Raw genomic sequence first — 13,762 nt, forward strand, 5'->3', positions numbered from 1 at the left:
TTTGATAAATAGATATTTTAATTTTTTTTCTTCAAAAAAGAATGTATATAATTAAAGAATTTACCAAATTATAGAATTTACATATGGTAAATTTGAACAAATTGTATACTAAAAGTTAACAGGCACATTTGAGTTCAAGCGATGCAATTCACTTTATTCCTCTCTTTAGTCTATTTTGGTTCATGTTAAAAACACTGTTATCGATATAAAATTCATTTAAAAAACACGGAGTGTCCATCTTCAAAGGATTTAAAAAATTTATTTTAGTTGCAACTACTATACCTGGGGAAGGACCCTTGCTGCTTCGTTCACAGAAAACTGACACGGGTTATTAAAAATAATTTATTTTGCAGCCATCAGACTTGAAGGATTGTCTGTAAATTGAAGTTTCACTCTGGGTTGGTTAGAAATTAGATAAAAAATATGTCAGTGGCACCTAATAAATTTTTCTTAATTGGAAGGCTCTGCTTAGGTGCAATTTTTAAAATTTATATTATGCTAATGTATATCAGTTTTAATTTGTTAAAAATAATTTTCATGTATTATTAAATTTATGAAATCAATGAAAAAAATTTTTCATTAAAATGATCTGAATTAAAATTTGTTTCTCTCTGCCAAGCAATGTAATCACGTAATAAACATATCAAATTTGCATGGAAAAAAAATTGTTTAACTTTCCCTAGTTACTGGGTGCGAAGATATCAGTCTCACGGAAGGACAAAACTGGAGATCATTGCCGTTTAAGATTATCTTAGTGCAAGATTAGGATCATGAAACACAAATTTTTTTGAATGTCTACATTAAAAGTGACGACTGGCTGTAAAAATCCGGTCATAGAATCAATATTCATAGATGTAGTTAGGTGACAAAAGTGATGATCCAATGTAAGATTATGGTTGACAAATTGAAATTTTTAGGTACAAGATACAACTAATGACAGCTAATTTCAAGCCATGCTTTCAGTGTATATGTTTTTGGAATAAACATATTAAAAAAAATATTGATCATTTTTCATTAATGACGGCTATTTTTTTTCTAGGGAACAAAGAGTAACACACTTTTGTATATTTGTACTTGTTGGAATATCAGTTTTCTTAACGAAAGTGCTGCAGGTAATATATATCATTAATTTTTTTAATTTTTGGCTTCAAATTTCTTTATGATATTAATTATTTTTGAATAAGAATAACTCGTATAAGGTTATTAGGATAAGAATGAATGGGTTTACTGTAATTAACAAGCTTGAGCCGCGATGGCTCAGGGGATAGAGCGTTCACCTTCCAATGAGGTGAACTGTGGTTCGATCCTGGCGATGGCTGGTAGATACGAATTCCGCATCCAGCTTGCACAGACCACAGTGCTGACGTGAAATATCCTCAGTGGTAGACAGAACATGGGTTAGAATCCCTTTGCCCGTCAGGCTAACCGTGGGAGGTTCTCGTAGTCTTCCTCTTCATGTAACTAAAATGATGGTTAGTTCCATCAAAAAAGTCCTCCAGGAAGGCAAATTTCTCCCAATACTTGATCGAGGAGTTCCCTTGTCTTCTGGATTGAGTTCAAAATTACAAGGCTACGGAGTTGAACATTAGTAGTAGTAAACCCAAAATTGGGTCGGCTGTTCAACGACGGATATAAAATAAAAATTAACAAGCTTTGATGTTTCTTAGTTTTCGACTTGTATGAATATAAATATTTAAGAAAAGACAATCATAATTGTCACGGTCTTTACTTGCTTTTTACCCATTTTTTAAATTTCTACTCTAAATTTAAATTTCTGCTTGTTTGCTAGTTGCTTATAGCAGCAATTAGTAAATTTAAGGTTAGGAAAAGAAATAAAACGAAGACGTGCATTGCCAACTGAAATAACGAAATTAAGCTAAGCAGGAAATTAAGTCATTAAAAAATAAAAGGAAATGATTTTATAAAAGCAACTCCATTAAGAAGTTTGTAGAAATGTCATTCACAGATTCAAAAAACACACAGTGAAATAATCATTTTTTCTTCTTATTTACGATTCAAACATGAAACAAGACAAAGAATAAAGTTATGCATTGCAAAGTCAGTCAGGAAATATTCTCCTTTATTTTAAAATCCATCTTTTGTTCCAATAAATTTTTTTTATATAATATAAAGGAGAGCACAAATATAAAACCGAATATATATATATATTTTTAACTACATATTATAGCAAGTCAAGATATTTCATACATTGAGTAATGCATGCAAAATGGGAAAAAAAAAGTGGAAATTTTTTTTTTAAATTGAATGACGATTTTTTAAATGAAATTGTTTGTCCAAGCTTGAAAATATTGATGATAATATTTATAATTTTTCTTTTTGAGAAAGGTTTCCATGGCTAAGTCATTAGGACCATATGTTCTCAATCTGTATTACATCTTAAGAACAGTGAATTAATGTTTAGAAAGTACCTATTTCATACATTCTTTGGTTCTTTTTCAATAAATCTTTGGTTGCAAGGCAGCGGGTTACACATTATCGGGCTGTCTTTGGCTCCTGGCCCCACAGGTTTTGCTCCATTATGGTAAGTGATTTTTTCCAGGCCTGCAACTGCAATAAATTGCATTAAAAAAAAATTTTAATTAGGATTTTTTCTTCCTTTGGAATTTTGTGCTTTTTTTTCCTCTTGAATTCTATAATATAAGAAAATTTGAAATACTATTTTAGAAAGAGGAGGGGAGGACGAAATTTAAGGAAAAAGTTGTGTATTCAATAATAAAATTTTTCAGGAGTGATAAACTAAAGCTCTACCCAACTATCAGCTTTGTATGATAAGTTAATAGTTATTGTGTTGATTAAAATAAACTGTTGCTGATTACTTGTGTATTTATTTTCTAGCTGATTCCAATGCCTGTGTTTTATGGAATTTTCTTGTTTATGGGTGTAACCTCTTTAAATGGTTTACAGGTAAAAATTTTTGCTGAAACAAATTATGATGATTTACTTACAAGGATGAATTATTATATGATTTTGCTTTTCTAGTTTGTTGATAGAATCCAATTATTCTTGATGCCAGAAAAATATCAGCCTGACTACAGCTATGTACGCTTTGCTCCTATAAGACTTATTGCAGCTTACACTGTCCTGCAGTTTTTACTCTGTGTTATCCTGTTTACTTGTAAATTGTTTAGATATACTGCATTTGCTTTTCCAGTTTTGGTAAGTTTTAAATTTTTCATAATCACATCAAATTTCTGTTATATTTTTGCACTTTTTTAAAGCTTTTTTTTTTAAAAAAAATTAGTTGATTAAATGTAATAAAGGAATATGATTGCTATTGATGCCAGGAAAAATATTCAACTATGATTATCTTATTTACATGCTTATTAATTAGCATTTTAGATTTTAGTCTTACAAAACTCATACCTAGTGATGTGTTTTTTTCTCTCATTTTATTTCTTTCTTTTAACAATTATTCATGTGTCAGGGTGCGTACAGACTCCTTATACTCCTTAGAAACTCCTTGGAAATAAAAATGTCTCCAAGGAGTACTTGGAACTACTTAGATTTCCAAATTAGTCCTTAGAAACTCCTTGATTATTGCTTTGCATAGATGAACTTACTAAGTCCGCTGATGAATTTGCTGTCTAAGCTGGGAAACTAAATGATATGCAGTGGTGCAAGTGCTGCGCCGATCCGCGCCAATTGTGGAAACCTGCTCCTACATGCTCCAAATTGAAGTAGTTGGCTTAAATTGCTCCAAAAAGGATATTTTTCCCTGGGTATCGTGAAGTCACAATTTTGCGGCAACCAAGCTACTGCTCTGGATTCAGTGGGAAGGATTCTCGCACTTTCATGTGCAACTCTGCTTTATTTTGCAAGATATTCTGATTTTCAGGCTTCATTTTCCACTCTCTGAAATGGAATCGAAACTTCTCTCGAATTTTCGGGGACCAACTAAACATTGCCAAATTTTAATAGCAAGATAAAATTTTATTTCTCTTGTTAATTTCATAGTCATAAGTGCTATCAACTTCGTCAATGGCAAGATAATGGCCTTCTTGCGCTATTTTATTTATAGATTAGTACCATGATTTTTGAATTAATTTGAGGGACCATGCACTAAGTACATATTTTCATGTTGATCCTCGGAGTAGTCAAGAATCACTAAGCTTCATAACCTCAAAATTTCCATCTCCCCTTTATTCATTTAATTTAATAAAGATAAAAATTAATTGAGTTTCTTAAACGTAATTTTTTATCTGAGGGACCATCCACTAATTGCATATTGTATTTAAACATTGATTTTGCTTAATTGATTTTTTTTTAAAAATAATATTTTTCTGTTTTTTACTTATTGCATTTTATTATTGTATTATTACTTTCAAAATTTTCGTTGCTCTTAATTTGTTCAAGGAAAAAACTTAATAATATTTAGAGGCAAGCATGAAGAGAGGGACTGGGCTTTCAATATTTTAAATGCAGCAAAAAATCTTATGATTTTCAGATTTGTCATTCAAAAATACTTTAATTCAACTCTTAATGATTTAAAAATGATCTTTGATTTAAAACAATTGATATAAAAAATTTTAATTATCACAGATTTGTGAAATATTATGAGTGTAGGGACAATATAATAATTTACTTCTGACAAATTTTTTTTAGCTCCAATACTCATTCAATTTGCATTTAAAAATTTTTTTTTTTTTAATCATTTCATTAATGAAATACTGTACTAGGTAACCAATTTTAATAAAAATTTATTATGAGCCATTCACTAATTTACATTTGTAATAAAAATTTATTAAAGTTTTCTTAATTTGTTTTATTCTTTACATATTTTTATGAATTCAGTATGATCAATATTAATCTTGTTAATGTTTTGTTGAATATGCTATTACCAATAACATTTATTAAAATTTTACAGAAAAATACACTCGATAACCTTAAATAATAGTTAAATTAATTAGAGTCTTGAATTAGGTACCTTTTACAGAATTAAATAAAGTAATTATTAATTTAGAAAATAGTATGAGCCACGCAATATTGAATTTATTTAAATTGCTTTTGCCAAAAGATCTTTTTTTTAAAGAAATATATTGGCTATATTAAATTAAATTATATATAATTCTTTTTATTACATGTGCTCCAAATCTTCGTTTCGCTGCTCCAAAATTGCTTTTTTGTTGCTCCAAAGCCATTTTTAGCCACTTGCACCACTGGATATGACTTAGCTGTCAAAATCTAGCAGTTTAAGAAAACTTTTAAAAGAATAAAAATTGAATTGCAAGAGTTAGAAGAAGAAAAATATTAACAAATAATTTTACATGTTACAAGCAAACTTAATTAATAATTTGCTGTAATTTTTTTTTTGTATAAAATGCCTTAGATTTTCTTATGTATTCAAATTTAAAAATATAAGATTGGTAGGTTTTTATGTCAATCTTTAACATCTGTACTTTAACAAGATTTATTAAAATATTTGAAATTAGAAAATGCATTTATGTGTCAAAGTGATAACTTAATTTATTTTTCTTGACGAAGTTTGACAAAGTCAAAATTTATTTCAAAAGGGATAGAAATTAAATTCAAAATATATATTTTTGCAAATTCCTTATAATAACTGCTTTTTAATTTTTAAAAAAGACTATCTTTTGCACAAAGTTTTTAAATTTTTGATAAGTCCTTAAAATTTTGGACTCCTTGGATACTCCTTGGATTTCTTCTTCTGATCTCTGTATGAACCCTTGTGTAGTGCACAAAAAAAAAATGACCAGCTCGAATAACTTTTTATCTAATGATCGGATTTTCTTGTTCTAGGACGCAATCTTAATGGTTTGAGTGATTGACCTTAAGTATACTAATTAATTAGTGCCCATGATATTTTGAGCTATGAAATCAGACGCAAAAACATAATTTTTATTTTAATAAACAAACCCTTTTTTGATGGATTCAGATTTCTTGCCTCCAAAATGTAGTGGGTTCCCGAAGTCTGGGAAATATGGTTCCAATAGCTTGATCAGTAGAGCGATCCAAAGTTTGGACCCCCTTAATGTATGTAACTGTATGTGTTTTTCACCATATTTGAGAACTTTTTGAACAAATTGAAACATTTTTGCACACAATTATAAAATTGGTTTATCGAAAGATAATTCAGTGCAAAATATAACTTTTAGTAAATGTTTATTAGCCAGGGCCAAAGGAAAAGAGGAAGGCCGGTCAAAAGATAGCTTGACGAGGTGGAAAAAGACCTTAAGACTCTAAAAGTCCGAAACTGAAACAAAGAGCTAGAGACAGGCGACTTTGGAGGAAAATTGTTAGTGAGGCCATGGTCCAACATGGACTGTAATGCCAGGGAGTTAGTTAGTTAAAATGTTTATTATTTGTAATAATTTTATTTAATAATGGCCAAAAATATTTGAATTGTAAGGTGCATAAATTTTTACATTATTTCAAAGAATGTTATTTTACATGGGAAAATACAAAATTTAGGCAAGATTAATAGATTCCTAAAAAGTCAAATTTTGAAGAAGAAAAAAATATTTTTAAAAAAAGGTTATGTTTATTCATAGAAAGTATGTTTTTGTGTTTCATTTCCCAACTTACAGTATCATCATTTAGTTAGTACTAATTAGTTAGCATATTTAAAGACACCACCTTGAACCATTAAAATTGAGTCCTAGACCGTGAAGATCCGATTATTAGATCAGAAGTTATTTGGCTGCCCCCCCCCCATAATGTACGTATGATATGTGCTCTGTTTTACACTTTCCTGGCAGCTTTTCTTTGTAAATAGATTAAAAATACTGCATTTGCTTTACCGCTCTGGAGGGACATTAAATTTATTTTCAATATTTTAGAAAATTTATAAAAATTAAGCTATAAAATTGCAATAATGATGTAAAATAAAATTTTATATAAGTTTATTAAATTATGACTGACACCTTCATATTATTTCTTTCTTTGAAGGAATGTAAAAATTAAATATGTACATATATTTTGAAAAGTTTTGCTATGCATGTTTTGTTTGAGATTCTAGTTTATTTTATTATTATCTAATTATTATCATAAAAAAAATCTGTATGGTTTGCAATAAAGCTTAATAATTTAGACTTCTTCTTTGTGTTTACCTTTAGATTGTCTTATTCCTTTTGCATTTCGTATTGTCATACATTTTTATTTTATTAAAATATCTATAAAATGTGTTTTAAAGAACTTATAATATAAAAATTTAATTACTTAATCATTATAAACAACTTTAATAAGATTAAATTACGTAAGATAGCATTAAAAAAAATTTAATATAATTTTCAGTCTCTCCATCAGTTAGTGTGTTAGCAAAATTGGATCAATTCGATAAAATCATAACTTATGTTTCCTTACTAAGGTTTCAGCTTATTAAATATTATTAAATTATATTTCAGAGTTAGATTAATTTTTTTGATAAGTATGATAAGTAGTAATAAGTTTGATAAGTAGTTAATTTTTTTATTTCCCCAAACTTTTAATTTATAAACTGTATAAAGTTTATAATAATAAATAATTTATTATAATTTATAATAAGTAATTATAATTTATAATAAGTGATTAAATAATAAATTACTGTAGGCTGTTATTTATATCTGTATGTGAATTAACCTTACTAAGGTTTCAGCTTATTAAATATTATTAAATTATATTTCAGAGTTAGATTAATTTTTTTGATAAGTATGATAAGTAGTAATAAGTTTGATAAGTAGTTAATTTTTTTATTTCCCCAAACTTTTAATTTATAAACTGTATAAAGTTTATAATAATAAATAATTTATTATAATTTATAATAAGTAATTATAATTTATAATAAGTGATTAAATAATAAATTACTGTAGGCTGTTATTTATATCTGTATGTGAATTAACCGTGGGATCACTTAGAAGACCTGCTCAATTTGAATGGAAAATTCTCACCTGAATTTGAATTTGTCATTATTTATTTCCCCCCTCTTAGTTGATACTTTCCACTATGTTTAAAAAGTTAGTTTTTTATTTAATTTTTAAAAACTTTTTGTATTTTTTCGTAGCTTGTAGCTGTTATTTTTTGTAGAAAAGGACTTAGTTATGTGTATGATAAGAGACAATTGAAGCTATTAGATGATGAGATGCCAGAAAGGTCTATCTTCAAGAAAAATGATAGCTCAATTAGCCAGGTATATTATTTGTAATGTTTGGAAAAAATTTAAAATATAATGTATTTCCATTGCTTAAGCAAAAAAATTTTATTTTAAAGCACTCTTTGTTAGAGTGCTTTTAGATAAGTAATATTATCAGGAATCCATCTGCCTATTTTGCCATCTCTTACATTGCTGAGATATTAAGTCACGGTTGAATTCTATTATGTTGTAAAAATTTATTAAATAAAAGTGACCAGCAGGCAAAAGTTTTCCTTATTTAAAAATAGAGCATTAATTGCAGATGGATGTATAATTTTGTTTTAATCTAAGTATTTGTATTGCTCTGTTGTCCTAAATAATAAGTGCCAATAAAGTCATTTATTTATGCTTTAAGTATTAAAATACATAGCAATGAACTTGATCAGCAATTTTTTTTTTTTTTTTTTTTTTTTGCTACTGTGATCCAATTTTTGTCCCAATACTGCATGGAGTTTGAAACAGCATTGATTGAGAGGCAAACGATAGAATTAATGTCACTAATTGATATAAATTTGTTAAAATCCGGGCTATATTTATATTTACAGTAGAACCTTAGATCGTTTCTCAAGGAACCATTCATTACAAACCATAGATACGAGAAAAGTTTCACATGTATCAACTTAAAATATCAAAAAATGACTAGAAAATCTATGAAAATTAAGAAATTTACATTAAGCAATAAAAAAAATTGAAAAAAATTAATTACTTCTTGCAAAAGAAGGATAAATATATTTATTTATTTAAAATATTTGGAAATTTTGGTTTTCTTTCTTCTTGGTGCAATCAATAAATTTTTGACATTTGTTGTAGATTTCTGTTAATTTGTAGAAAGTCCGTGTGAATACAAAAAGTTCCTCGTGGTTTTAAAGGCTTTGAGGCCTTTTGGAAATATCTAATTAATTGCGTTAGGTTTGTTCTCTATCAGTGTCACTTAGTACTTCTTTCTGCAACCATATCTTGAACCAACAACACCGCAAGTTTCAACATTTTTATTAACTGATGCATAAACATCAAACCTGTTGTTTCACACGTTTTTCCCTATCTGAAACAAATCATCATTTTCTTCATTATCAATCCCAGACGCTATTATTTTTTCCCCTCGAAACAAATGAACTTCAAAAATTTTTCCCCCAATGTTGATAGCTTTTCTAACCGAGATAAAATCGAAAATCTGCTTATTTAAAAAAGATCTAAGTGGGTATTATTAAAATTTTAGGAATAGCATTTATGATGAGGACCATTTAAACAATGCAGGTCATACTGAAAAACGGAAGATGTGAGATCGGTGGATCAAAGTTCTATATTAAAATACGTAGCACTGAATTTGAGCAATGAAACCTCTTTTTTTTAATTTTCATCATATTATTACAGTCATCCAATTTTTGTGCCGAAACTACGTGAAGTTTAAAACAACGTTGATTGAGGAGCAAGAGATGAAGTAAATGTCACTAGTACAATATAAGTTGATTGATATAAATTTCTGGCTAAGAGATACTTAGTTTTATCATCTTTAAAATGTAGACTTTGTACTTGTTCACTTATAGTTGTCAACCTGTTCGCGCGCAAAAAAAAGGGGAAAAGATGAATAAATTTAAGTTATTTAACATCATCTTGAATTTCCGCTAAGATACTGTATTATTTTTTACTTAAGTTCTTATATACATGTTTTTAAATTAACTTTTTCCTTATTATATGCTGTATTTAGTTGAAATTTTTTTAGGTTACTTTTTAACATATTATAATTTAACACTTGCGTTTATTCATTCAGTTGTTTGGTTAAAATTGAATAAGTTCTAGACAACTAAACATAATTTGTGCTTTTCTATAACTCATCATTCAACTCACAGACATATTAAAAACCTGCTTCCTTTTTTATTTAGTATTCAAAGTTTCTAAATTAAATAAATTTAGAATCTTTGCAAATAATTTTAAGTATTTATCCAAATAACTAAACTTATTTAGTGTTATTCAGTAGCTAATCATTCGACTCACAGACGATGAATTAAAAACTGCTTTTATATTTTCTTTATTGACGTCAAACAGGTTTAGTTGGAGTGAAATACTTTTAAATTTTTATTGATATATAGAAAAATGATAAAATTTTATGTTTGCAATCAGGTATTAAAGTACTATAATAGCAACTAGACGTCACAAAGCTATAAAAATCAGGAGTCTATTTGATTAATGTTTTGATATCTAGAGTTTATTATAAAATTTTTAAGTGTCATAACCTTAAAATTGTTTTTTTCTGCCAGAATGTAACTTTTGGTGAGTTCTGGACACTTCTTGAAAATGTTTATTGAAGTCTAGAAAAAAATCCATGTATATCCATGGTCTATTATTTGCCAAACTTTCTATTATTTGTGATTATTCTTTATTGTGGTCTATTATTTGTGATAGGGTATAGGGTTCTTGGACCAAAAAAAAAATTAACATTTAAATATTTTGCCTGATTGATAGTGTGCCTTCTTTACAGAGTGAGCATTCAGAAAAAGAAAAATCCCAAGAAAATGTTGTAAAAAGCCGACAAAATAGCCATGCTAATATTAATATTTCTGAAGTCCTGATGCAGAGCAGTATTTGGAAATGTATAGATCAACAATCTCAGAAAACATCAAAAAACTTCAAACAAGTTGTGAAATGGTCAGTAGATTTTTATTATTTTTATTATACTTTTTATAAATAATTATTTTCTGTTTTATGCAGATTTACAAGATACTTTGTCTGTTTTTGTATTGTTACAGTTAATTTTAGAGTACTTGAAAAACATTTATAACCAGAAATAATATTTTATTGTATCATATTTTGTCTTAAACTTTTCGGACCAAAAATTAAGGAAAACCAATATTTATGACCAGGAAATATTCCTTTTTAGATAGTTTATCTAAAGTCTTATTGGAGTAAAACTTTATAATACATGAGATATTGAAGGATAATGATGAAAATCTTAACACCTTTTCAAATGTAATAAAAGTCATGCCAAATTTGTGATAAAGCTGGTTTATTTAATTTATCTTTAATTTTTAAGCAGTAAAAAAATGATTTCATAATTAATTCAACTACATATTCTACAATTCTGCTTATAACAACAAAAAAATCCTTCTTATTGGCATGTTCCAAGTATGTTTGAAGAAACTTTCTCAGATGGGAGTGAGATCAAAGAAAATATTTTTAAAATCATGTTATATACAAATATATGTATATTTATATGTTTTTTGCATTTCTGAAAAAAAAATTTTTTTTTATTTCTCTTACACATCAAATTTTCACATACAATTTCAATAATTTAAGTAAAACACTAAACTAACAATTTTTGTGCCTAAACATTCACAATTATTTTCTTTATACTTGTGTACTTTCCTTTATTAGTTATGTGTTCTACGTTTCTGCTTACATTCATATTTTAGAGGCGTTCAGTTCAAACATTATCTTTAATATGTGAAAAAAGAGGAGGCATATATAGAAATGTGAAATATATTTTACCTTTGGAACATTGTGCTAACAAATATTCAATTGTGCTTACAAATATTCAATTTTATTTAAAAATAAAATTTTTATTTTTAACAAATGGAATTTCAAACCTTAATTTGAATGCATATATTTACCAGATCATTGATTTTGAAGCAAAATAGCACAACAAGGCCACTTTACAACCAAAAACACAATATATTTTTTTCTCTTCGATTCTGATTTTTTCTATCCCATCTTTTTGAATCTAATTCATTAAAAATAAATAGTGTATTAATTTTTATACTATGAGCTTTAAAATGCATGTTTATTGCATTATGAAAAGTAGATTTTAAACTAAAAACTCAATTATAAATTTTCTGTAACAGCAACAAAAAGAAAAAGCACAACAAACGAGATGCATCGAAATTTGAAGATTGCAAGAGGTTATCTGTGATGGAGGAAGAAGGTGATGAAGAATATACCAATTCTGCTACCGACACTCCATCCTCTCCTTTGGCGCCAAACTCTATGAGTGATTCCACTAAAAGCTATACTAACAGGACATTAGTTTGATTGAGATTTCAAGCCAAGAAATTGCCTTTGATATGTTGTGTTCATTGCGGATAATCACCTACAGTGTTCATAATGCATGCTCAAATCTACTTCATAAATTTAAAGGTGCATTATTATTTTTTTAAGCTCCTAATCTCTTTATCAAAGATTATTTAGTAATTGTTGGTTGTTTTGATGCACATCCAAACTTTTATACCTGCCAACCTAATTCTCCCTTTTTTTCTTATTATATTGTTGATCTTGTGCTCTTTTTAAGTTTTTGGTTTGAAACAAAAGCTTAGTTATGTTACAAAGCTGATTAAAGAATTAAAGGCTTTGTAGCTTAGAATTAAAGGGTTTGTAGGAAAATAATAGAAAACGCATGTTTAAGTGTTTTTTTTTTTTTTTTTTTTTTTTTCATTTCTAAAATCTCTGCAGTAATCAAGTTTTCCTCCATAGTTTAAGGAAATAATGTTAAATGAAGTTGCAGCAGTGTTTGAATGCCTCGGACATTAGATGCTTCTTAAAAGTCCTTGCATTCTAATTAAAATAAAATTAAAAGCTACTCAATTCCTTATTTCGAATTCTTTTTTCTGGATTATAAGTAGAAATAGTCTGAGTTAAAATTATAACATATATCCAAAAAATAGTTTTTTTTTCTTTCATTTACCTGTTAAAAAATATATTTTTATTATAAAAATAGTAATGTATTCAAAATTTTTAGTACCATATATTTCTGAAGGACCATATATTTGTGCGACCTGTAAGTGCCTCCTTTTGCCCTCATCTCAACAGCGACACAGGCACACTAGCAGATACTTTGTGCCACATATAGAAAAAAGAAATAGCAATTGACACTTTTAAAACTACTTAAAATGAATGAATCTCAAATCCATTTCTTTTTAGTTGGCAGGTATTTAAATAATTATTTATGTTTTGCTTATGTTTGCCAAAAATAGAACAATAATCTAGTTTTGATCTCAGTCTTATCTTAATTTAAGTTTTTTTCCTATTTAAATGATTTATCACATATCCTTTTAACATTTAATCCTTTTACTTTATATGTTTTTTATGCTTTTGTCTTTGTAAACATTGCATTTTTATTTTTTAAAGGTTAAGGAAATTGTTTTTTAATTTATATATATATACATATATATTTAGCTCATTGCTTTAATGCTTAGTTTTGTTTATGTGTGCACTTTTGTGTATTGTTTTATGATCGAATTCTTTGGCTTTTTAGATCTTATACTACTGGGTCATAAAATGCTCAATATATGCAATCAGAAATCATTGTGGTATATATATCAATTTTTAAATAATATATGAAATTTTCTATTCAATTTTAAAACAGTGACAGTCAAATATTTTAGTAATTTTTTGTTTAACTTTAAATTTTCCATTTAAATAGCAAAATTAAGTAAATTTATAAAGAATTCTTATAAAAATATTATATTATTCTATTAAAAAATATTTTTTCTATCGTAAAACACCTTTTTGCTGCTTATAAGGAGACCTTGATATAAATCATTTACTTGATACATTAAAGATCTTGTTAACATTTTTTATGAAACAACTATCACATATAGAATATTGAGTGCTTTATAAACGCCTTAT

The 13,762-nt window shown here is 27.3% G+C and overlaps 1 protein-coding gene across 5 annotated transcripts in view; it reads left to right on the forward strand.

Annotated features, from left to right (window-relative positions):
- Window positions 1-12,993, forward strand: part of LOC107450543 (electroneutral sodium bicarbonate exchanger 1) — a 44,356-nt gene extending 31,363 nt beyond the window's left edge. For all 5 annotated transcript variants that reach the window (XM_071183193.2, XM_043041247.3, XM_043041246.3 and 2 more), the window contains 6 exons: window positions 1,040-1,112; window positions 2,857-2,925; window positions 3,001-3,177; window positions 8,018-8,143; window positions 10,623-10,789; window positions 11,983-12,993. In XM_071183193.2, the coding sequence (XP_071039294.2) occupies window positions 1,040-1,112; window positions 2,857-2,925; window positions 3,001-3,177; window positions 8,018-8,143; window positions 10,623-10,789; window positions 11,983-12,169 (799 nt within the window). In that variant the 3' untranslated portion in view covers window positions 12,170-12,993. The remainder of the gene's footprint in view (window positions 1-1,039; window positions 1,113-2,856; window positions 2,926-3,000; window positions 3,178-8,017; window positions 8,144-10,622; window positions 10,790-11,982) is intronic.
- The last annotated feature ends 769 nt before the right edge of the window (window positions 12,994-13,762 follow it).

Source organism: Parasteatoda tepidariorum, chromosome 7 (genome assembly GCF_982258835.1).
Source record: "Parasteatoda tepidariorum strain Cologne lab strain chromosome 7, Ptep-v5.0, whole genome shotgun sequence".
Classification (NCBI taxonomy): Eukaryota; Metazoa; Arthropoda; class Arachnida; order Araneae; family Theridiidae; genus Parasteatoda; species Parasteatoda tepidariorum.